Source organism: Channa argus, chromosome 19 (assembly GCF_033026475.1).
Source record: "Channa argus isolate prfri chromosome 19, Channa argus male v1.0, whole genome shotgun sequence".
Lineage (NCBI taxonomy): Eukaryota > Metazoa > Chordata > Actinopteri > Anabantiformes > Channidae > Channa > Channa argus.
This window is the reverse complement of record NC_090215.1, coordinates 746,659-771,611: the sequence shown is the minus strand read 5'-3', so window position 1 is coordinate 771,611 and position 24,953 is coordinate 746,659. Positions and strand designations below refer to the sequence as shown.

General features: G+C 39.6%; 1 protein-coding gene across 8 annotated transcripts in view; it reads left to right on the top strand.

Annotated features, from left to right (window-relative positions):
- LOC137104607 (partitioning defective 3 homolog) overlaps positions 1 to 24,953 on the top strand; it is a 343,094-nt gene that overhangs the window by 303,005 nt on the left and 15,136 nt on the right. For 7 of the 8 annotated variants that reach the window (XM_067486037.1, XM_067486038.1, XM_067486042.1 and 4 more), the window contains one exon: positions 24,732 to 24,852. In XM_067486037.1, coding sequence (XP_067342138.1) covers positions 24,732 to 24,852 — 121 coding nt within the window. Of the gene's footprint in view, positions 1 to 20,643; positions 20,827 to 24,731; positions 24,853 to 24,953 lie in introns of those variants that run through there. The other variant, XR_010911721.1, reaches the window with a different exon arrangement.

Below are 24,953 nucleotides of genomic sequence, written 5' to 3'. Positions count from 1 at the left end.
CCCCAATGCCAAGTAGCATTTTGGCAGTGTAATTGCAGAGCAACACAGACACAAGTGCGTAAATACTGTATAAATGTCCACAACAGTGGTGGCCTCTTGCATAGCCTACGGCATCAGCTGTGCATAGATTTACTGCAAAAACATAAATCTAGGTTACACCTCTACAGTATGTTCTTATAACAGAGCCAGCAGGAACATTTCAGACAAACTCTGTAGCTTTAAGTGGCTATGACAGGAAATGACAAAAGAGCAACATAAATGTACAGTTATGAACTGATATATTTGTAATCAAAAAACAGTCCTAGATACATATACACATATACATTATGTTTTTCTTGTCTAATGTCATTGAAAACAAATGCATTTGATCGCATATCCACGTACCTACCTGGAATCATATCACATTATAAAGCATGTATAAACACAGTATTTTATATAATAGCATGAGGCAGGTGGACCTTGCTTATTGTCTTGACCTCTTTTCTTTGTGGAGGAAATGAACAAAAGAAAAAAAAACTGTCAATTTGCACTCAGCGGCTATAGTCCAATACAATTTGCACTGACACAATGTACAGTTCAGCAATTCAATTGTGTAGCCTCACAATTTTTATGCAAGAAAATCGCACTTATTCTCACTCAGGCCCACAGGTAACAATGTACACTGGCAGCAAAGCACTACGTCCACAAACACACACACACACAACTAACACATCAGGCAGTAGGTGTGCACTTTTTCAAAATCCAGAGTGCTGCCATAGCCTGTGATTTAATAGTCATTTTGTTGGCTACAATAGCATCCCTTTCGATCCCCTGGTGCCCACTGGTGAAATAACAGGCTTTGGGCTCATCCGCAAAACCCACAGGACCACACTTGAATCATTGCTACAATTTGAGCTATCAAATCATAATGGGAGGATGAGATTGCCTTTCTTTGCTTAGTGCATCTGTGTGTATGTGTGGGTGAATGTGAATGCGGGTAGCTAAGCAGGGTTATATTACCTGGGCCTGTAGGCCTGGGTTAATGTGTTTAGATAGTTCAGATCTGTTATCCAATTTTCTAACTGAGGGGAGAGTACTTTTCATTTGTTTTTCTGTTAGTTTTTTTTTTTTTTTTTTCAATTCATGGCTCCCATATATTTTTAATTATTGAATTAGTGGAGAACACCAAGATTGTTAGCTGGTGGCTTGTTTCTGAATCTGCTTCCTACTCAGTTTAGTATACTGCATAATGCATTAGAATGCTGTATACCATTGCACAGCAGCATACTGTACATCTTTAACTAAAAGTTGACATTTTTACACAGGACATTAGCTCTGTGTGGGCTCTAAAGCTTTCTTTTGGTTTTATCCATGTGAACTGGGATTGACAAAAGTTTTCAGTTGGAAATGTTAACTGGATTTCCAAATTGGGAAGTTGTACAAACCTCATTAGTCATGTCCAAATCCAAGGTGTATAAAAGCTGTAGTAAAATACAGTTTATAAGCACTTTTATCATATTTATTTCTTTTTAAAATAGTCATACAACATATGATTCAACCCATATTGTCCTAATAACTAGGCTGGTGTGATGGATCATGGCCACTGCGGATGTGACATAATTTCCAATTACTTCTTCCAACTTCCAAAGTAAATGGAATGCACACTAGGTTCTACCTTGACATTTCAATCCTTATTCCAAGCTGGCCCTTTATATGTGTGCCTTTTGAGAACTTCCCCTTCATCTGTTGTTATTATGGTCTCGAACTGTTAGGTAATTCTCCTTTGATGAGTTGAAATGACAAGATATCAGTGGCACAGAAAAGGACAGACAAAAGAAAAAAGGGCAAGAAGCAATGGATGATTGCCCTTGATCCTAAGACACAGTTGTTACATAGCTGCCTGTGCCACCATAAGAGCAGGGAGGTCAATTTTTCCTCTGTGAATGAAATGTAATTTACCATCATCTTTGTAAAGGCAAGCAATGGTCATGGAGGAGAGTGCTCTCTCTTCTACCCAAGCTAATAATTGCCTTTGACAGAGGAATTGCCACAGTGCCTTTCACCACAGTCCTTATTCCACTTGTATTGATCCCCCTGCCTATTTTCACACAGTAATGGATGGCATTGTCCCTCCCTTGCCACTTGTAGTCCAAATAATTACGAATCAATATGCACTCAAGGCCTCACGTAAGAATATAATCTTAACACATGATTTATTTTCACCAATGCAGTACAGTCCCTCCCTTGTGCATTAGTCAATGGTGGGCTGCTCTCGGACTGCCTCTGTACTGCCCTGTGTGATCAATTGAAGCAATCAGCTAAAGACTGTAAATTATATCTGTTGAATGGAAGAAATGGTGCTCTTTGTGTAACTCCTGTCTAACCTTCACACATGCACTGGACTGAAACTCTCCAGACTTTATCCGGAGGTGGAGTATGTAGCCTCTTTCACAGACAATCTCGACAGTGTCTGGAGAAATCATTAACGGGAATTACCCGGACATTACCTGATAGAAATTACGTCATCATGCACATTCGCTTGCATTCAAAACTCCCAAGAACGGGACAGAGCAGCATGCTTCACAAATGGGCTCATGCACAAAATCTGGGCTATGTACTAGGAGTCTGGCAAGATAAAGTACGGATCTCATTCGGACTTTTGCATTCTCACATACACCACCTCCAGATAAAGCCTGGAGAATTTCAGGATTCTAGTATATATGTGAAAGAGGCTTGTGATATTGTTTCATCTGGTTTTTTATTGTAAATATTGATATTTGGAGTACTGACTAACTTTTGCCTCTTCTTCCTCATGGCAGCACAGGATCCAATTTGTGTAACTTATCAAAGAAGTTGTTTCTCTAAATTTAACCAAATTGATTTGTTGCTTAAACCTAACCACGCCTCTAGGGTCAAGCTCGTGTCTGTGTTGTGACTTTCCAACACCATAAAAATGCCATTTATTCAAACCACAAACTTGCAAATCACTTAGTTGCATAGTAAGGTAATTTTATGAAAGAAGATTGAACAGGGACATCCCCTAAAGCCAAATCTCTAACAGGTACAGAACTTGGACATGGACCCAGATCAATTGTATGTACTTGTAAGTAGCTTTGATTAAAAGCGTCTGCCAAATAATTAATTTCAAATGTTAAATGTACTGTAGACAGGCTTGGGCACTGTCTTCTAAAGCCTTTTTCAAATGAATGAAGAATTTGTAACTGTTGACTGTGTGTATGTGTGTGTGTGTGTGTGTGTGTGTGTGTGTGCAAGTGGGGCAACCAGCTGTTAGTGGTTAAGTCAGGTCTTTGATGTTCTTACTGTGTCAAACACACCAACAAACCCTGTCACACACTAACACAAAATCATACTTAGAGATTTCCTCTTGTAAGACACTCTGTGATGCTGCCCATTTCAACAGGATTATTGTCTTTGATTCTCGGCAGATGAAACAACAACAAATATGGCATCAGCAGCAACCAACAGATGGGGGTCATACACTGAGAAGTAATTATGTGCTGTGGATTTGAGAATGAGCATGTGCACAACTACACACACGCGCATGCACACACATTTCTGAGTTTTACTGGATGCGAGTGCAGTGTGTTTCCAGCAAAGGAAGATGAGTGGTTTTGGCATTGTCTTTGATAGCTCTGTCCCCTACTGAGACACCACCATCTTCTTCTTTCTCGCACACATTTCTTTAGCTAAAACAACACTCATTAACATATGGCATTCTATAGTCTCTTACCCTAACCTTCACAATGCAACATAACCATAATGCATAACCCCAATCTTCATTCTTAACAGTATTCTGGCCTTTAACCTAAAGCCTAATTTTCACCCTTAAACTGCCATTTGAAGGTGTGAAGACTGGCAAAATGTCTTCACAAACTAAAATTTGTTTACACAACCATAAAAATGTATACACACACACACACACACATACACACACTTGTTCAATCACTCCATCCATCCCAGATGGGCAAATGTGACTATCAAAATGCAGCGGCCATTTTCATCTTTTGTGGGGCACATAATGCAAAAGAGAAGGTCTTTGTTCCCATGGTGACAATGCTACTCTGTCTTTGGCACTGGCACCAACAACACACATATACGCACACATAGGCAAAAGTTGATAGTGTTTGCGTTACTAATGGTGGGAGAACATGAAAACCTCCCTAGACTCTTTAATGTTAAATATGAAAGCGATTGTAGTAATTTTTTTAACTTTAAATTGTAAGCAATGTTGATGGTATGCAACTCAGTTTTACAGAGTCTCACCTTTTCTTTCAAGGGCACATGAAATCACACTCATCATAAATCCCCTCCATTTGCCATTACTGAGCGACCCCTCACAGAGATTATCCTAATTAAAAGTGGACCCTGTCAGCTTTCTCCACTGGATGTAGTCACTGATTTTGTTCCACATCTGCCAACACAGAATAAGAAGTGGTGGATTGGATTACCTACCACTTTTTGAGGCTGTTAACTGAACAGCAATGAGCTAATGACCGCTGCCAAGTAGCAGAAGGCCAGTCCACCCCATTTTATTCATTCCATTGGAATAAGTCATGATGCACTCTCCTGGAGGTGGCCTTGTGCCTTGAAGAAGGGGCAGATTTAAACAACTAGTGTAATAAAAGTGTCTTCACTCAGACCTAATCCCCAACCCCGTTTAATCAACCCTACTGTTCCCTTCTTTGGTTCTTAACATTTCTATGTGATGGAGTTGAAGCAAGGCCAGGTAGAGGCGTTTAAATGTGTGTGCTGGCAGGCTAATCTCTTCAAATCCACTCTCTGTTGCTTTCATTACTCCAGCGAGGTGTGAGTTGTTTTCTTTTCTTTCAGAATGTTCTCTTTGATAAGAGAACGTTTGATAAGAGAGTGATTTCTCACAATGTGAAAGACTGCAATTGGCTCCAGTTTCAGCACCAATATTACTTAACCATGTATGAAACACTCCAGGCTTTGAAGTATGGGATGAGGATCTGCTTTGTTATGTGTCTGTTAGGTATCAAATAGAAGACAAGCTCTGACAGACCAAAGTTGATAAAGGCATGATATGTTCAGTGGCCAGAGCTATGTAATAATCCTCCCTCTCTTTTCCACCAACTGAGGCATTTACAGTATTACTTATCTCTCTAGCAAAAATTGTACAGAATTCTTAAGAAGAGAACCCCCACACTGCATTCTTTAGAGCTTTAGCCCTGAAGCTAAACAAAACAATAAAAAATTGCTTTTTAAAGTGATTAAAGCATCTAAAGCCAAAGTTACATCCAGTAGGAGTAAGAATCTTCTGGAAGGAATTAGCATCTCCAGCAGTCGTGGGAGGGGTTCAGTGTGTGTGTGTGAGGGTGTGTGTGGAGGGGTGGGGGTTAGTGGAAGGCATCTTTCTCCTATGCCTTCTTCCACATCCAGTGAACACATCCATTGTGAGAGTATTAAATGCGCTGACCCCCCCTTCCTGTCTCGGCTTTGAAGCTCTTCTTGACTGTCCACCCATTTTTTTAGCATGTCCAACAGAATTTAAGACACAAATGCTCCAGCAGCTGGAATATCTGTGCAGCATTTATGTTCAAACGTCCTGAGCAACAGTCTGCAAGAAGGTGAGAAGGTGAATAGCATGTCTTACACGCTTCTATCTGTTTTATTAGATGTTTGTCTCTTTACCATTTTACGTATTTCTTCTGAAGCAAATTAGCAAATAAAAACCAAATACCATTAAGCGTTATAAAAAAAACCCCCATCTCCTCTTACCCAGAAGAAAGCCAAAGAATTGGCATCTGTTGGACTCTGGATCAGTAGATGGCGAAATCTTGAGCACTGATACAGAGGAATGGAATAAAAACAGGAAGTACAGAGTGATATGATTTGTATATTTTTGAGGATTAGTTTTGATGGCCAATTTTAAATAGTAAGGTATAATGAGAAATAGAATCTCTCAGAGCTAGGGAAGGTGAGTGGTGAGCATGACAGTCGGGGACCAAGATTGAAGAGTCGAGTGGGCAGTAAAATGGCGCCCAGGCTTGGCGTCCATGTGGGTTCTAAGGAGATAGAAATACTTGAGGGGAGAGACAGAGATTACTTAATTGACACCACGAGAGACAGAGTAACAGGTGTAAAGTCCACGATCCTCTGTGTAAGATGGTGTAGTGGAAAGACAAAGTGTGAATGCTTAATTCTTTGCTTGTCAAAAGTGAAGATCTTAAACTCCCCTGTGGTAAATCTGCTGATGTCAAACTCAGCAAAAGCACTTGTGTGTATTTAGATCAATGTGTCAAAAATAACAAATGAGGTTGTGCTGAAAAAATGACACAAACTACTGGCATGGTAACAGTTTTAAGGTGAAATATAAAGGTGAAATACCCTAGACTCCATTGGGTTAATTCATTTATTATTATTAAATTCAATTGTTATTCATCCATCATAAGAATGAATTGTGGAACAGTGGAAAAACTTTAGTTTAGACAAATATCAAATGCCCTATGAAACCTTTTAAACTCCCCCTGAATTCATTATTGACACTTAAGCCTGTGACTCGCCAAGTTAATTGTTGCCAATTGGCCAATGTTGGGTCATCGGTGAGCCTCTCTTGCCCTGTTCTTGCAATGTTACAGGTATCAGTGGCATTAGTTGGATCCCAATTGACAGCTTTTTATTTTAATTTGAATTATGAGAGACCACTGAGAGAGACCACTATGATTGTCTGTTCATCTCAACAAATCAGTGCCCAAGAAAAGAATTAAAAGTAATTAAAGCTAGAAATCTGTAAAGTCAAGAGTCAAGAACCTTTTTCATACTGCTTGATATTCTGCTACTAAAAGATAAAATGAATATGTAAATGAATCTATTCCATGTTTGTTCAGTTTAGGACTGAATAATAAGGTAGAACACCTCTTACAACATTCACTTTCTGAGTTTATAAACTTGACAGTAGCACAATTGACTCATCAGCAAGAATTATAGACCCCCCAGTTAGTGTAGTTCTCTACCACAATAAACTAAAGTACCTCAGCACACAAAGAAGAGAGAGAGTTGGCCTGAATAATTGGGATAATAATTATTTCTACATTTAGTGCCAGCTGGGTGCCTGAGAAGGTCAGGGAACAGCATGAGGACAGGCTTATCTCCATGTTGGTGCTGGTTTCCATATGGCAGCAGACAATAGGAAAGGGCCCTGGCCCCGGACACAGCAGCATGGCACAGGACAGCTCCCACAGACAAAACACAACAACACAATGAGGGAGCACTCACTGCAGTGGGTCTCAGCGCTGCCACACAGGCTGGCTGGCTAAATGACTGGCTGAACAGCGGTGGACTTCACAATAAAGGACAGTGGAGAGATGAAACATTGAAAGAAGCAGAGACAGGTTATGGAAAGGAAAGAAAGTAGCAAAAAAAAAAACATGAAGCACGAAATAAAAATATCATGATCGTCATGATGACTTCCAAATTTTAAAGTTGAAGTCCTAAACTTGTTGCCTTCAAATCCTTGTCTCATTCAACAGATAAATGGGTCTGTTTTTGCCTGAATGGAAACAATGATGCGTGCTTTCGTAATTTATGAAGAGGACTTTGACCTCTCTATTGAAACTTTGCCTTTATGTGTTAGCCTGGTAAAGGTTTGAGGTTTGATGAAAGATGGGAACAGTGAGAGGTTCAAACTCTCCATTCTTTTATCCTTATTCTACTACTCCTTGTTCATCCACCCCCATTCACCTCAATGTTCACTGAGTTACCATGACACCAAAACCCCCCTTAGCAACCTAAGCCTCATAAATCAGATTTTTAGTGTGTGGCACTCCTTTTAATCTTCATTTACTGACGGCTTTATTTTACTCCTTCTCTTTGGAGGGCTTTTCAGGGGCAAGTCCATCCGGAAAGGAATGCTGGCGTGTATGTATGCATGTTCACAGGCGTGAGAAACTGCCTATAGTGAAATAATGTTGTCCAAGGCTCCTTTGAACCCTCTGCATGCAATTCTTTTAGTTTGAGTTGTCTATGCAGTTACTTTGAGATGAAGAATCATCATAATTTTTATTTCTCAATTGCAATCATAATGCACTTTCATGTTCAAATGAAGAGGAGAGAATTTAATTAAAAGGGAACTTGGCTGTGTCCACACAAATTCATTACTTATTCATAAAATTACTTTGTTTCTGTGCAACCTGTTAATCAGAGTGACTCTGTAACGTACATGAGCCAACAAAACCTTCTCCTGGCATTGTTATCAACCTTTATTACAACTCCCTAGCCCAGGGTGCAGTCCTTATGCAGAGACTCTCTCAAAAGCAAACAGTATAGATGAGAGAGGATAATACTGATTAGTACTGAGTTAGTGCATGACAAGACATTAAAGCATCTTAGCCTGATGATACTGTTCCAAGAGCTATTTTAGTAACTGTCCCATTGATCTGCAAGTAAATGGATGAGATGGTTCTGTAATAGCAGGGACCTCTGGCCTCTTAACAGCAACTGTCCATCTCCGACATTATAAGCAGGGATCAATGAGATGGCCATCTGAAATAAGATGCTGAAGTTTAGCAGTCATGAACCTGCCCGAGAAAGCAAATGTGAAAACGACAAATTTATTTAAAATATTATTTTCATTAATTGAAAGTCTAAATTTTATTTCCTTCATACTTTACAACTTGGTTGAGTGAGTTTCCTTCTGATGAAGCCATGGAACTGTGCGGAGAAATGCATGTAAGTCAGATATCATGTTTGTTGCTAGGTGTCCATCTACATGCTCTCTGTGCGCTGGATGCTCTAACACACTGTGACACTCTAAAACTTTACTTGGATTGGACGACCAATAAAAGGCTAGAGTTGATTATCAGATATTTTCTTCTTGATGGGCCACAGGGACTTGAGCCTTTATTACTCCCAGCGCTGTTTCATCATTTTTGACAACTTACATCATATCCATATCATATAAATATCTTGTGTTGCTATCCCCAGTTCAACACAGGGAATCTGAACGTACCTATATAGAAATTGCCACTTCAAGCCACTAGCACTTGTCGTGCAAAGCAGCGATTACTGAATTTAACCTGGGCAATGGAGAATATTGGACTTACTGGAGCAATAGCCAATTCATGCTACATAGGTTTGGAAATCACCCACTTGGGAAATATTGTAATGGCCTTGTGCAAATGTGGATGTATGCTAAAGAAAACTATCATAGCCATCATGCCACAACTGAATTGACTGAAGGTCTCTGGTCTTAAACCGCCTCAAGAAATATTTTAATACGCACAGCAACCATATAAGATTAGAAAAATGTCATCTGTATCTCATTAGACAGATTCACCCGGGGCCACACACACTGAAGCACATAAATAAACATGTGTATTAAAACTGCAGAAAAACCAAAGATTGAATTTTAGGGATTTTACGAATGATTCCTGTCTTAGTTAATTAGACTTCATAGCAATGCCAATGTATTTTTTTTTTTTTTTTTGCAGATATTTTTGCAAGTTCTTCCAATGTCTGTCTCATGTTTAAGGGTCAAAGAATCACCTCTATTACTCAATGTGCCTTTTGAAGGAAAACCAAAAGTTTTTGTTCCAGTTTTGGCACAGCTGCCACACCCTGCTTCTGGAGACTGGCATTCTTGTGAACGCTGGCCAATTGGCAACCGCTGTTTACTGCCACCAGCTGCTTTTGCTTTCTACCATTTTTGCCTCAGTTTTACAATCTATCTACTTTCTCTCTCCTTCCCCCTCTTATTAATCTTTACAAGATTTGTAAGTATGGCATAACTTATGATTTGCCATATCAACTGGCCTTTCAGGCCTGTTAAAGTTATTTTGCGGAATACCTTGGCTTTGATTGGACTGTGAGGAAAGTGCACTTACCACATGTTGAGCTCATTTTCCATTTCTTTTTTTATTTTCTCTTAATAGTGACAATCTAGGTTTTGATGGGAAGTGAGCAGACAGGGAGTCTTGAGCATTCAGGTGTTGTTGGGGAAGACATAGAATGTTGGACTATTACTACATTCTCTATGTGTCTCTTTTATGTTGTTTCTCTCATTTGACCTAAAAATGTCCTTGAGACTGTTGAGCCATCAGTTGCTTCCTCTTTTTGTGCTCCCAGTCTTTTTCAGTGCTTTGTTGGAAAGGGGGATGGGTGTAGTAGGGGTTTATCAGCTCCAGGACAGCCTTCCACAGTCAGACAGTCAAATGCACTGAGAGGGAAAGCTGTCACTTCTCATATGTTCACACAGTCACAATCAGCACTCAAGTTATTTATAGGTCTTATCCTTCATACATGCACTGCTAAAAGTACCCAAATAGTCAAACACCTCAGCACATTCAAAGACCACAAGAGAGCCAGTTTATTCATATGCATTGTAGATACATTTTTGTAGATACATTTTCGTGGAATGAACGGCAGATTTGAATTCAGAGATCAACGGATTTCAATTGTTTATCTTAAAATACTCCCTTTTCTGTGATGTGGTTTTGATCTTGGGCAGTTCTTAGCAATTCAAAGAAACAGTTTTTCTATTTTTAATTATATTTTACGTTAACTACATTTTAATTAAATTACTTATTTTAAATTAAATGTTAAAGGTGACAGTATCTAATGAGATAATTACTTTAATTATTACTGGGAGGTAAAGTGTGTGGGCAAAAGCCAATAAAATATGCTTCAGAAAAATGTCTGCCTGAGCTCAGTCCACTCAGATCAGCTACCAACTGCATAATTATTGCCTCATTTCCATGCTGTTGCCAATGCCTTGTGTGTGAGTGTGTGTGAATGTGTCATACCTGGAGGATATGTGTTAACTCAGCAGGTTGAATATTACCAAAGGCCTTTATTGTTCTCTGCTCTGTTTGGAGCTCTTAAAACTGGCCTATAATTAAAGCTTACTTACTCCTACCTAATGCTTTTGTTCCCATGCCACCCGACCCCTCTATTGTGTACGTTAAGGAAAATGAGCCTTTGGGTATGTGGGTGTGTCAGCACATATGTGTGAATTCTCGTGTGTGTATGTAAAAAACAATGTCTTTATTTAGTTTCGACTCACTAACACATTCATTCACGCATCACCTACCTTGGCTACCATCTGTGGGCAACCCATGATGGCTTAATCTCTTTTATCAGCAGCATTAGGTCTAATCCTCTATGGCTTGTCTGAGACTCTGGGAGTACCATCATAAGTATTGTCCCTGTCACCCATTCCTTAACCCACCTGAAGGTGACAGTATTTTGTCACCAGTGCCTCTTAGCCCTCTTCCCTTAAAGGGCAGTGTAAACCCCCAGCAGCCCAGTCAGCCACCTAACCAGGCCTGAGTAATTCTCTTGGACATTACAAGGTGCATTAGGAGCTTGGCTGAGTGCTTGGCTGTGTCACATGGCTCCTTATGGTTTTTTTTCCTGTGAACATGTAGCCCTGCCAAAGGGAGGGGCTGTGTTAAAGATGAAATAAGAAATATGCAGCAAGAGCAGATTTATTAGTGCAGTTTCTATTTTTCAGGCCTATTGCATCCTCTAATGAAAGTACAGATTCCTCATGTGACTGCTGAAATGGAATGAATGAGTTCCCCTAAGTGAAGTTTTTTACTCTAAGATTTTTTTTATTGGTTGTTGTTTTTTTTTCTTTAAACCTCTCTACTTATATCTACTCACCTTTTTTGCTGTTTCATTAGACACTATAATTTTACCTTTTTGGTATCATTTCTGTCTGTGACGTAAAAACACTGCATACCACTGATTACTGTCCACCACTGATGTGTTTTTATGCCACTTTTGTCAATTTGGTTAAAAATAATAATTTGTATTATATTTTTGCTTACACAAGAATGATTTCATGTAAATGGTCTGCACTTTTGTAGGACTTTTCTACCTATTGGCACTCAAAGCACTTTACACTGCTTCTTATTTACCCATTCACACTCACAATCACACACACATTCATACACTGATGGGGGAGCTGCTATGCAGCTGGCCAACACTCACCGGGAGCAACTAAGTTGGGGTTCAGTGTCTTGCTCAAGGACACTTCGACATGTGACCGAAGAAGCCAGGGATTGAACCAACAACTGTGAGATTGGTGGACAACCGCTCTACCTTCCTGTGCCACGGTCGCCCCTTTAAATGTTTGAAATAGTTTTATTTTTCACTTTTTAAACATTTTAAGTCATTTAGAAACATTTAAAAGAAACTTACTCAACAGCAGTAGAACAATGTCAACATCCATTTTGTGTGTGTAAATGGTAAAATGGCCACTTATATTTCCATATAACATTTTTATCCAAAGTGCTTTAAAATGTTGCTTCTCATTGATTAGATCACACACTCACCCACAGATGGGTGGGTGCCATGCAAGGTGCTCACCTGACCTACCAGAAGCAACCTGGGGTTTAGTGCCCAAGTACACTTTGACATGTAGTCAGGAGGTTCCGGGAATTGAACCACTGACCCTGTGGTCCGTAGACAACTGCCGCACCAACTGAGCTACAACCACCTAACTTTTTGTTCTCTTTCACACCCTGTGTCTGAGAGAGTAGTAGCATGTGTGTGTGTGTGTATTTGTTTGTAACTCTCATTTCTTGCCTTGTTGTCTCATCACTATATGCAGTTGTGACAAACTACCTGTTTCTGGCTGTGGTCATTGCACACAGTTACATTTCATCTGTACATTTGTTACTTGGACCAGTAGCTGCACGCTGGATGACACACAGCTGCAAACACCTGCAGAAAGGGAAAAAGAGAGGGGCACAGAGAAGGACAAAGACAACTATGGGAGAGAACACACAGAGTTAATGACATACAGTGGTGACAATTGCGGGGTGAGAGGAGAGGAGAGATGGTCAAGAGGAGGAAAGGAGTTCAGTGCATCGGCGGGTGTGTCCCCCAGCTGTCTCAGCCTATAGCAGCATGAATATAACTAACTATAAGCTTTATTAAAGAGGAAGGTTTTAAGCCTAGACTTAAAAGTAGAGAGGGTGTCTGCTTCCCGAATCTGAACTGGGAGCTGGTTCCACAGGAGAGGAGCTTGATATCTAAAGGCTCTACCTTCCATTCTACCTTTGGAAATTCTGGAAACCACAAGTAGGCCTGCATTCTGAGATTGAAGTGGTCTACTGGGATGATATGGTGCTATGAGGTCTTCTATATATGATGGAGCCTGACCATTCAGAGCTTTATATGTAAGAAGCAGGGTTTTAAATTCACACATTACACCTGACACTTTTCTCCACCCGTTCCAACCTGCCTGCACTCGTCTCTTCATCTCTTTTCCACGCTCTCCGTTGCTCTGAACCGTTGACCCTAAGTACTTAAAGTCCTGCACCTTCTTCACCTCTGCTCCCGGAAACCTCACTGTTCCACCTGGGTCTCTCTCATTGACACACATGTATTCTGTCTCGCTGCGGCTAAGCTTCATTCCTCTGATTTCCAGAGCAGACCTCCACCTCTCTAGATTTTCCTCCACCTGCTCCCTGCTCTCACTACAAATCACAATGTCGTGAAGTAAAGGATAAATCCTGGTCAAAAATAACTCAAAGGTTCCTTGCAGTAATACTGGAGGCCAGACTTATGCCATCTAGAGTAACAATATGGTTGGACATCATATTTCTGAGATTTTTAGGCCCAAATACTATGACTTCATTTTTGTCTGAGTTTAGAAGTAAAAAATTGTGAGACATCTAGGCCTTTATGTCTTGCAGGTATGCTTGAAGCTGTATTAAGTGATTATTTTCACCTGGTTCCATAGATAAATATAGCTGGGTATCATCAGCATAGCAGTGGAAACAGAACAAGTATAGAGTCTAGTTCATTATCTGATGCCATGAGAAGATTGTTGGTGACTTTTACCAGTGCTGTTTCTGTAGTATGATGAACTCTAAATCCTGACTGAAAGTGTTCATACAGAGATTAGATATTTGTCTGTAATGGGCTTAAACACCTGGTGTCAAGACAGGGTTTTTTAAGTAGTGGTTTAATTACAGCCACCTTGTAGGCCTGTGGTACATATCCTGTTTCTGAAGATACATTGATAATATCTAATAAGAAAGTATCTATTAAGGGTAAAGCTTCCTTGAGCAGTCTAGGTGGAATAGGGTCTACCACACAGGTTATTTTAAATGACGCAATAGTTGAAGTTAGCTCAGCGAGCTCTATCGGCAAAAAGCAGACTAACAGGGATTGGGGCCTTATTGATGATTCTAGCACTGCTGTATGTGAAGATCTATCTGTAATATTTGGGGGGAGGATCTGGCGAATTCTTTCTCTAATAGCTACAATTCTATTCATAAAAAAAGTCATGAAGTCATTGCTGCTCAGAGTTAAGGGAATAGTAGGCTCAGCAGAACTATGGCTCTTATTCAGCCTGGTTACAGTGCTGAACAGAAACTGGGGGTTGTTGTTTTCTTCTATTAATGATGAATAATATGCTGTTCTGGCATCACAGAGAGCTTTTTTGTAAATTTTTAAACTTTTTTTCCAGGTTAAATGAGATTCTTCTAAATTTCTGGAACGCCACTTCCTTTCTAACTTTTTTGTGTTGCTTGTTTTACGTTGCGTGTTTGTGAACTATACCATGGAGATCGCCTCTGCTGGTTTACTGCCTTCTTTTTCAGAGGGGCAACACTATCGAGTATTGTACATAGTGAGGCTGCAGAATTGTCAACAAGATAATCTACTTGTGCAGGAGTAAAAATAAGGTGGCTACTTTCCATTGTATTGACAAATGGTGAAGCAAATGATGAAAGAATAATTCCTTTAAATTTGTTGACAGCTTTTTCAATTAAGCATTTGTTATAGTGGAATTTTTCCCTAACTGCTGTATTGCTTATTGTAAATTCAAATGTTATTAAAAATGGTCAGACAGAAGAGAGTTGTGAGGAAATATTGTTAAATGAGGAAATATTACTATGTGTTGTGGTCCACAGAAAATATATTCCTGAAAGTCAAAGAATTGGAGGTTCCCATGAAATTCCATAGGAAATGAATGAGGGTCATTTTTGACCTATTTATAGAAGCTTGTGGTAGTAATACAAAAAATACAATTTCGTAAAATGTATAAAAGCTAGGTTCATAATTTAAGTGGCTTGATATCAAAAACATGTTTTTTTTAGAAATAGCTGGACTATGAAATGATAACAACATTTTATTACAAGGATATTGCAAGAAAACAACCTCACTAGGTAATTTTTGACATCTAACCAAACTAGTATTTCCAAAACTATTGATTTTGTCTTGCTGCATTTTTCCTCTTGTGATAAAAAGTCCCTATGCTGTGACAAACAGCATTCACAGAGTACAGAACAGCAGTACTTTAATATACTATATCGTCCCTGTGTGTGTCATGTCTGCACAGCTGTCTCCATTACTGTCTTCTAGACTAAAAGCTTGTCTTGTGAACATGCTGATCTCATAGCTTTTGGTTGGGGTGAGCATAGACAGCTCTAAAGTCACTGCAGTATGTCAAGATTAAGATTTTGCAATATGTACATGCATTCTTTACTAAGATATATAATCTTATGTAATGTCATCTCTACCAAGCCTTGTCATTCAGCTGAAAATAAAATAGCAAAACTATGCTTGACCAATTCTGCACCTGATGGACTCCAGCAAGTTCTCCCAATTTACTGTACTTGACCTTAAGTACTTAAGTCCTGCACTTTCTTCACCTCTGCTCCCTGGTACCTTACTGTTCCACTTGGGTAAAAATCGGCACCAGTACACTTGTCCTCCATTCCTCAGGCATCCCCTCACTCTCCAAGATCTTGTTAAACAAACTAGTCAGATTATTGCCAGATCTCCTAGACGCTTCCATAGCTCCACAGTGATGTCATCAGGACCAACTGCTTTTCCACTCTTCATCCTCTTCAACGCCCTTATCACTTCACTCTTACAAATCTTTGCTCCACACCAGTCACCTCTTCTACTCTTCGTTTCCTTTTATTTTAAAAAAGCATAATTAAAACAACATAAATAAAACAACTCTTCAAAGTTCTCCTTCCACCTTCCCATCACACTCCTGGCACCTGTCAATACGTTTCCATCCTTATCTTTAATCACCCTAACCTGCTGCAAATCCTTTCTATCTCTATGTCTTTTCCTCGCCAACCTGTACAAATCCACCTGTCCCTCTTTAGTGTCCAACACATACAAGTCCTCATATGCTCTTTCCATGCAAACCTCTTGTTGGAGTTAATTATGTATAAGGTTAAAAAACAAACCACCAAATCTTCTTATGGTAACACTGATTAGTGTTTTTAGCTCTGATTCTCTCATTTTGATCCTTTTGTTCTCCCTTTTGTGTCTCACCATATGTCAGCATTTGCCAACCCCCTAACCTTCACATTGATTATTACACCCCACTGATGACATAAAATGAAATGAGGCCTCCATCGTCATATTTCGTTTTTGTTTGTCTCTCTCCATGGATATCAAGAAAGGTCATGATCCCTAACCTTATTCTCCTTCCTTCTTTCTGGATCTCAGAGGAGGGATCCAAGATTTAATCCAGTAATAGTGAGAACAGGAGAGAAGACAGCACAGAATCCCAGGGGATGGTGAGGTGGGGGAAGGGGTAGTGGCAATAAAACCCCTCCTACTTCTACCAAGCCACCATCAGCCCCTTTTTTCTGCACCTCTATCCATTCTCTTAAAAAAACTATCAACCAGTCGCCCTCTCATTTCCCAGTTTCTTTGTCTCTCCACAGCACTTAAATCTGCCACCAGCTGTTATTTTGCTTTATTACACCCACTACCAATATTGTTAATTTTAAAGTGTCCCCTACTGTAGCCATTGCTTTGACTAACAGGTGCCCTACTGTACCTGTCTTGTTAATTATATATAGAGGAAGTAGCAGCAGCATGGGGGATCCTGGAAGATAAGACCTGGAGGTTGGGTTGTGTATGGGATGGCAAGGAGGGCTATGATGTGAATTATTTACTGCTGGATCATGTCTCACCCACTGAGCATCAGGGTCTGACATTTGGAAAGGGTGTGATTGTCTCTATTCTGTACTGTTTGATGTTGCCCTGGAATAAGAGAGGCCTAAAGTTTGAACCATTTCTTAATTAAGGGAGGAAATCTTCTTGGCTGTTAAATGTTGAAAGGGAATAAAATGGGTCTACTGAGAAGTAAACCTTCCACGTCAACCAGTTTCACTGAAAATGACAAATGGAAACGAAATGAAAATGATGCACTAGTTGTCAAATAATACATTGAACATGTATGTAATGTGTGGCCAAGGAAGCAAGACTATTTAGTTAATTTATTTACTTTTAAAATCGAAAAGTATTCTTTCATTATAGGTAAGCGGTTACAATGTCTCACTCTGGTAGCGTGTTAGAATAGCACACAAGTGACACAGGACTCATCTTTCACATTCATATTGTTGCACTTTAATTTATTTATCCAACACTAACACTGTTTCATAGTGTGTCACATGTATTACGTGTTGCTTACACCCTGCGGGCAACCATAGATTTCTCACAGCTACGCATATAATACAGGTGCAAGTAGAGGTTGTTTTTAAAGGTGTCAGGTCGCAAGTTGAGCTCAAACCTTTCAATATCAATGCACAACAGTAGCTAACCATTATTAAATTATATATTTCCATCAAAACCTTTAAAAAAACGAGTATAGACTGTTTTTAAGTACAAAAGAAGATTTAAGAAAAATAATATGTTTTTTATAAAATGCAACAAAGCTGAATATACCACCAACTGAAATCTGAGATATTTTGAAGAGCACAGTAGTTAATATTTGATAAAAGTTTTTCATAGAAAGAATATTCCATTCTCCTGTTGTTAGCAGACAATGACCTGCCTTTAAATTGTTTCTCGCTTACAAAAAACCTTTGTGTCTGTCTAGCAAGCTGCCTATTCCAGTACATGAGAGCAGCTGACAGATCAGACAGTTTCAAATGCAAAGTTAAAAAGTAAGTCAAGTGGGAAGGAGAGGCTTGGCGCTGATATCTGGGGTCACACCGTTGTGTAATGAGCTCAGTTGGACATTGTAAAAGTAGAATTCATGGCAGTGTACCTGTATTGGATTGCATTAGATTGTACGGGCGAACCCAAGTACTTACGCTGAAGTTCTTTTGCTATTTGCTCACTGTCATTTTGCAGGTTATTGAACTTGTCACTCACACTTCCACTTGTTGTCAGTTTTATGCAAAGCATCTGAGACAGTTACATTTGGCCAGAACACTTGTCTCGAGATCAACTTGTGTCCATCTTGTGCTCACAATTGTCATGACAGTGCTTCTGCCGAAATTTCCGACCTTCTCTCAGTTTAAATTAACACCAGTGTCACTAAACATTTATTGGAGGTCACCTAATGCAAAAGAAGCAACACATTTTTGTTTTTTATTGTGGCAATATATTCTTAGACCAAATATTTTAGATTGGAAGCCAAAGCACCCTTATCTCATCTCTCCTTTGCCCTCTCAGTGTCTAGCCAGTTGATATCTCATAAAACCTGTCCTTAAATCCTGATGGGTTCATAAAAGCTGAGCTAACCTGTTTAGATGGATACTTTAGTCTCTGGCCTTCACACCTTATTTAAGACTGCCAGTTCACTCTCCTTAGCCTCTTACCCTGAAGAGGAATGTTGACTCATCAGATGCCTCCGTGCAACACAAACAGTTGTAAACACTGCAGAGTGTAGAGAGGTGGGTGAGGGGGTTATTGGGTGGTATTTTTACAAACAGTCCCGCTGGTTGCACGAGAGTGTAGGGACAAACGACCTATACTTCTATACAAATTTTTTTATTAGAGGTCAGGGGTATGACCCAGAAAACAAATTGCATGTGTGTTTTCACGTTTTGTATCTATGATTAGTTTTATTCATTAGCATGTGGTGAAGCTTTGGCACTTTACAAATTGTGCCAATTGGGATTTCCGACAGAATTATTTTATTAGGTGGTCCCTGTCTAGTTCAAGTCTCGTCCTCTTGTTCTCTCAATGCCTCTGAATCAATAGACTGGGATTAGTGGATTTAATTTAAAGTTCATCTCTTTCTTAATGGAGGGCGAAGCTGTCAGCAAGAAAATCTCATACAAAAGAGGCACTTGTAGTTCTAAAGCCAGTAATATATTTTATTTCATGATAAGCTTGTATGAAACCATCTCAGCATCACTTAAAGAAATATCATGTTTTATTTATATTGGGTTTTCTGAAACCAGCCTGCAGTCAGGGTTAAAAACATACACCTAATGTTTGGAAAATGTCCTTTGGGAAATATCACTTCAAGCACTTTTAGTTCATCAACAAACTTCCTAGATGTTGATGAACCAAAAGTGTTAAACTTCAAAAGTTGCAACTATTATACATATATAATTATTGTTCATATTTCCTATAATTTTTTTGTTGTATTCAAATAAAGAGAGTATCAGCCACAACATTTAAACCACCTGGTGCTTTTAATTTTTAAATAATATATGGTTTTCATAAAGATATGATGAATATATGATATGTCGATGTATCAGTATAGGTTAACCACCTGTCTGCATGTAAAGTGAGCCCCACATTCATTTTAAATAGGGTGGCCAATACATTAGAACCATTTCTTAACATGATATCTTAACAACGCCACCACCCACTATGACCTCAATAATAAAGTCATTTCAGAATTATCACATTTTTGACAGTTTCAAATGAAAAACGGACATAGGATAACCTTGTAAAACTAAAATTCATTATAGAACTGCTGTATTGGATTGCATTAGATTGTACAGGTTTTCCTAATAAAGTGGCCATTTCATGGACATTTGTAAAGTTAGGCATATGGATCAGCAATGCATAGGTCTCTAAAAGGACAACGATAGCTGGAGAACTGCCTCCTTTTTTTTATTTTACATGGGCTGTGTTTTCCTACTGGAGGGCCTTCTGTGGTTCCCTTCAGGGCAGAGCTATTTCTTTATTTCTCACACTAGGGAAGCGAGAGATGAACAGTACACCAGGGGCTAGTCAGGCTGGACAGCCTGCCAGAGCGAGCAGTTTTGCAAGCATTGCTTCTTTCCCTTGCTAATCAGAGCTCCACGCTCCCCAGTCACGACACCACCATGGCCTAGGCAAGCATCCCAGATGATGGCCTCTTAGGACCCCATATGGGCTGCTTTGGAGTCTGAAATGGACCATGAATAGACAGGCACAGACACAAATTCAAAACACAGCTCAACAACAGCAAGAGCCCCTCTCTAGAAGTGGCTGTTTTAGCTGGCCAGGCGCCACTGTCTATGCATCAGTCATAAGGGGACATGGGTGAAGTCAGGGCCTGACAAATCCAGGGTATTATCAGGCCTTTATCCAGCCTGCAGCTGTCATTTACCAGGGTAGTGAGAGAGGGTCAGGGGGACAGGAGGGATTTCATGAACTATCCCTGTTACCACAGAAGAGGATTGAGGTATTCAGAGATAAAGCATATGGGAAAAAATTTTAAAAAATAATAATAAATAGCGATATATGAAGAAAAAACGGGAAGATAGTTTTATGAAGATGAGAGGGAGAAAGTAGTAGAAAGGGAAAGAAATGCGTGAACGAAGTTACAGTATATGCATCAATTGTTTGATTGATGAAAATTATATGCTGATTTCATCTGAAAACTCAAAATGTTTTATCTTTGTCCCTCTCACTTTCAAAAATGACTAGCAGTAATACATATCTAATCTTTTTCTATCATCACAGCAGGTCCCCAAGGCTGTCCATCTCCCTAAAAATGCCTCATCCTTCTGACTTTGAAATAAATGAAAGTCCACAGGGCGATGGAATAAAGATGAGCTAAGCCTTTGACTTGATGCAAGATTGCCAAAGGGCCCCAACTTAAGAAGCCTGCCCCCTCATCTGCTGCATGGAGATACTGGGTCCTGAGTAAGAAAGCACATAATCTGATAGAATTTCAATCAACAGTGATCAGATAAGAAATAACTGTCTGATTTTAGAGTCACACCAAAGCCCCGACAGAACATCTTTTTTACTTTAGTTGCTGAACATGTCGGGGACAACTCCCAAAACTCAGTCAAACTTCATCTCTTTAAAATGTTTCCTCTTTGTCGGTTTCATTTTAAATGGGTAGGTCTGCCCCTTGACCGTACCATGCTCATGACCCACTTTACACACTCAGTGATTGAATTACTCCTTTATTAGCTGGTAGCAGTGTAGAGGCTCAGTGCAGCTTTGATCCACTAACAGAAGCAAACAGGAGGACTGTGTCATAGTTTCCATCCTCGGCCTAAGCCCTATGGTGTGTGAGACATCTGCCAAATCCTCCTAGATCAAAAGATGACTATTACACAGGCAGGCCTAGGCCTCCACATACCCCCACCTGCAGCTTTAGATGGCCTGTGACCCCTGTCAAAAGGTCAGGTTAAAAACACAGTTGTGGTGGTGGGTACACATATATGCACACATTCACAGTATTAGTCTGAAATAGTTTGTTGCAAAAAATATATATATTGTTCTGTTTTTCTGTGGCATTCCCATCCTTTGAATAGTTCTTAAGTCATATCTCTATTGGGAGAGCATGATTTAAAGCAGCAGGAGGACACAGGGTGGGTTGTTGCTCAGATGGGTCTGAGTCCTTGTTATTTGACCTGAGTCTGCATGCTGGTGAACAGGTTCACCTCACCCAGTACGTACGTCTTCAGAAATAGCTCTCAGGCAAGCTCTAAATGCAGTAGCATCGGGACTTAACTCAATACAAGAGTGAAAGGAGGAGAAGAGAAACAGGGAGAGTGAGATAGTGAGTGTGTGTTGGTGTCTTTGTGTTTTATTGTACGTGCTAACATTTCAGCTTGTAAATACACAGATGCATTTTCAGCAGATTTCATTATACAGAAAAGAATGATGATACTGGTTGTGAAACTCTTTTGACATATGGATACTTGATCTCCCCATGATTTAAATACTCTACAGGCACTATCCCATTTTCTGTTGACCCACATTTTAAAAGGAGAAACAGCACTGGAATTAAGTCCTGCAAGCTCATTCAATGCAAACCCATAGTTCAGACTTTTTTTCCCCACAAACATGTAGCATACAGCAAACTGATGAGCTAGTCCTTTATACGCATTTATTGCAGGGACTATTGTTGTACTCTATAAGCAATGACACTTTATGCCTAGTTATTTAAGGTGTCAAAGTCCTTCTGCTTGGTGCTGCCGTGATATTGGGCAGCTTCTAATGCCTCTTTTTGCTTGATATCTGCCCTTACCCAGTGTTTAGCTTTCAAGTTCTTTTTCTTACCACATGAATATATTTAAACTGGAAAATGCCATAAAATGTTTTCCAAAAATCCCATTAACTTGATTCCACACTGGTGGGTGGGGGACCAAATGGAAAAGCCCCTGCAGACAATCTGGATATTCCAAAGGCCTTATTTCAACTGCCATGACAAATTCACCATTCATTAAATCCCACCCCCACTCCCGGTTCCTGCTTGATGCAATTTGTATCTGTACATCTGCAGGTCGTTGAAAACATATTTACTGGCTGAGCTGCTTTTTCTTCTATTTGCTGGAGCACTTGTCTTCACTGAATGTCTCCCATCCTAAACCCTATCTCATTCACCACACAGTGGAACAGATTGTTGGTAATATGCAGAGCATCTCTACGTTGTCTTTACATTTATCCTGTGGTGAATAACAAAGGGAAGGTTTATACCTTGCGATATGATCCTTTTATTGGATCTTCAACAGAATCCCAATGCATCCTGTAGGTGCACTAGGATAATGGTGCAAATTTGAGGTGCTAATGCTAGCAATGACTGGACAAGGGTCTTGCCTGGTCTCTGTGTGGAGCATCGCACCAACATTTAATGGCAAAGCATAGATCCGTGCAAAGTATAAATTCATTTCTAAAGCGTTCAGTGTTCTCAGGAGCACCTGTTTGTGATGAGGGGCACAATATAAGGCTACCAATCCTCAAGTGTTAGAAGAGTAAAATGTAAAAGTAGTGAACCTTAACTATTAACTGTTCTCTAGAGCAAAGTGTTTCATGACTAATGGAAAAATCAATAGGATGATATATGATATATATCAATGATATATTATAATATAGAATATTTAGTCCAGTCTCTTAATAAAAAAAAAAAAAAAACATTTCTATGGAATGGATGGAAATAGTTGAAAATAGTTCTATAAGTACTATAGTACTAAGTACTGAGTACTATAAAATATTCAGGTTTACAAACAAAACTGTCTGTGATGTGGTGTACATTAAAATAAGAGGAGGGTGGTGAACAGAACATGAATATGCATTAGTATTAACTTTATATACTATATGGTTTATAATAAATGTATTAAACACAATTTTATGTCAGGGTTAGAACCATTAGACTGGTGACATGTCCAGGGTGTGCCATGCCTCTCACCCAGTGGGTTTTGGGATTGGATGGATAGGCTACTTAACAACAACATGCAGGTATAAAAGGAACATTTACTTACTAGTATTAGTGCAAGGACTTCACATTCACATGCTAATAGCGTAAACCACCACACACCATTGAACCATTTAATTGTCCACATGCAGTATTGGGTCTAATGTACACTGTGCCCCTTCACACGCAAAAGTAGGAATCAAATGGAGTATACCTAATACAATTGTACTAATACAATTTTGATCAGGCAGCCTGAATAACATGATAACTGTCTCAACAAATGCTACTAAAGAGTCTGCAATGAGACCTGCGCATCCTATTTATTGAGCTTTTAATGAAGCTTGATTGGCAGCATTTCCTAGTGCCCATTATCATCAAAGGGTGCTATTCTAATCTGCAATTATTGCTGTAATTGTGCCCAGAATCCTCTGGGTCCAAACAAGCAATCACTTCCACTGCTGCCGTGCCACCTGTAAGTGCTACTCTGAAGGACACACACAATGACAGGGTGACAGATCCTCATGTCAAGTATTCATTTTGACAATGATTTTGGCTTTGTCTCCCCATCCTCCTCATTTCATCCACCTATACTTTTCTGCCCTACAGTGGGTCTGGCTGGGAGTTTCAGTTACTGCGTCCTGGCTGACATTGTTTCTTTCCCTTCTTTCACATGCACTTAATTAACCTTTATTCTACGAATCCCAGAGAACACCCCTCCTACTTTTATCTCCTCTTCGTTCCCTCACACTAACTCCTCACATTCCCAAGCTCACACCCCTTTACAGCACACATTCCTATCCTGTGGCCACTTTCACCCCTGAGTTATTCATAGGTGCAGGCTATAATCAAGCTGGATGTCTCATCATAATTATATGTTATGTCATGTGTTGCTTCTGTAGGTGGTGATAAAAAGAGTGCCTGATTAAACTGAGGGAAGGCTATTGATTCCTATTGACAGGCCTTCAAAGCCCTTTCATGAAGGGGATGTAAATGAAGGTTTCCACAGTGTTTAATGGCTGTGTACTGTAAAAGCCCAACCTTCTGCTGCTGTCTAAAAGGAATATGCATAATGTTCAATGGTGCATAAGGGACTCACAATCACTTACTGGGATGTTCAGGAGCAACAGGTAGAAAGAACGGGGGCATTGTATAAAGGTACATAAAAATGTGTGTAATTATGCAAAAGGAAACCATGACTGTCAGGTTAAGCAATCCTTGACAATTAAAGAGGGCTGTTAGGGTGGTTAGGTCGATTATTTAAATAAGAAAGTGTTGCAACACGCTAGCTGATGTAATGTGGCAGGTTATTGGGTTGCTACAAGTTACCTCTAAATTACAGAGTTTTTCACAGTGAAGCAACTAGTCCCACTATCTTTCCTTTTCTTTCTGTCTTCATCAGGAGTGAGATGGCTCACACTAACCATGACCGGATACAAAGGTTGAGGCACGAGTTCCAGCAGGCCAAGCAGGAGGAGGACCTTGTGGATCATAGACACACCTACAGTTTTGACCAGACCTGGGTGAGTGTCCAATAAATAACTTTTTTCTTTCAAACCAGATTAACAGATTAATAAACAATTCAAGTCAAGTCAAATCAAGTGGTTTTTATTCTCATTTATAC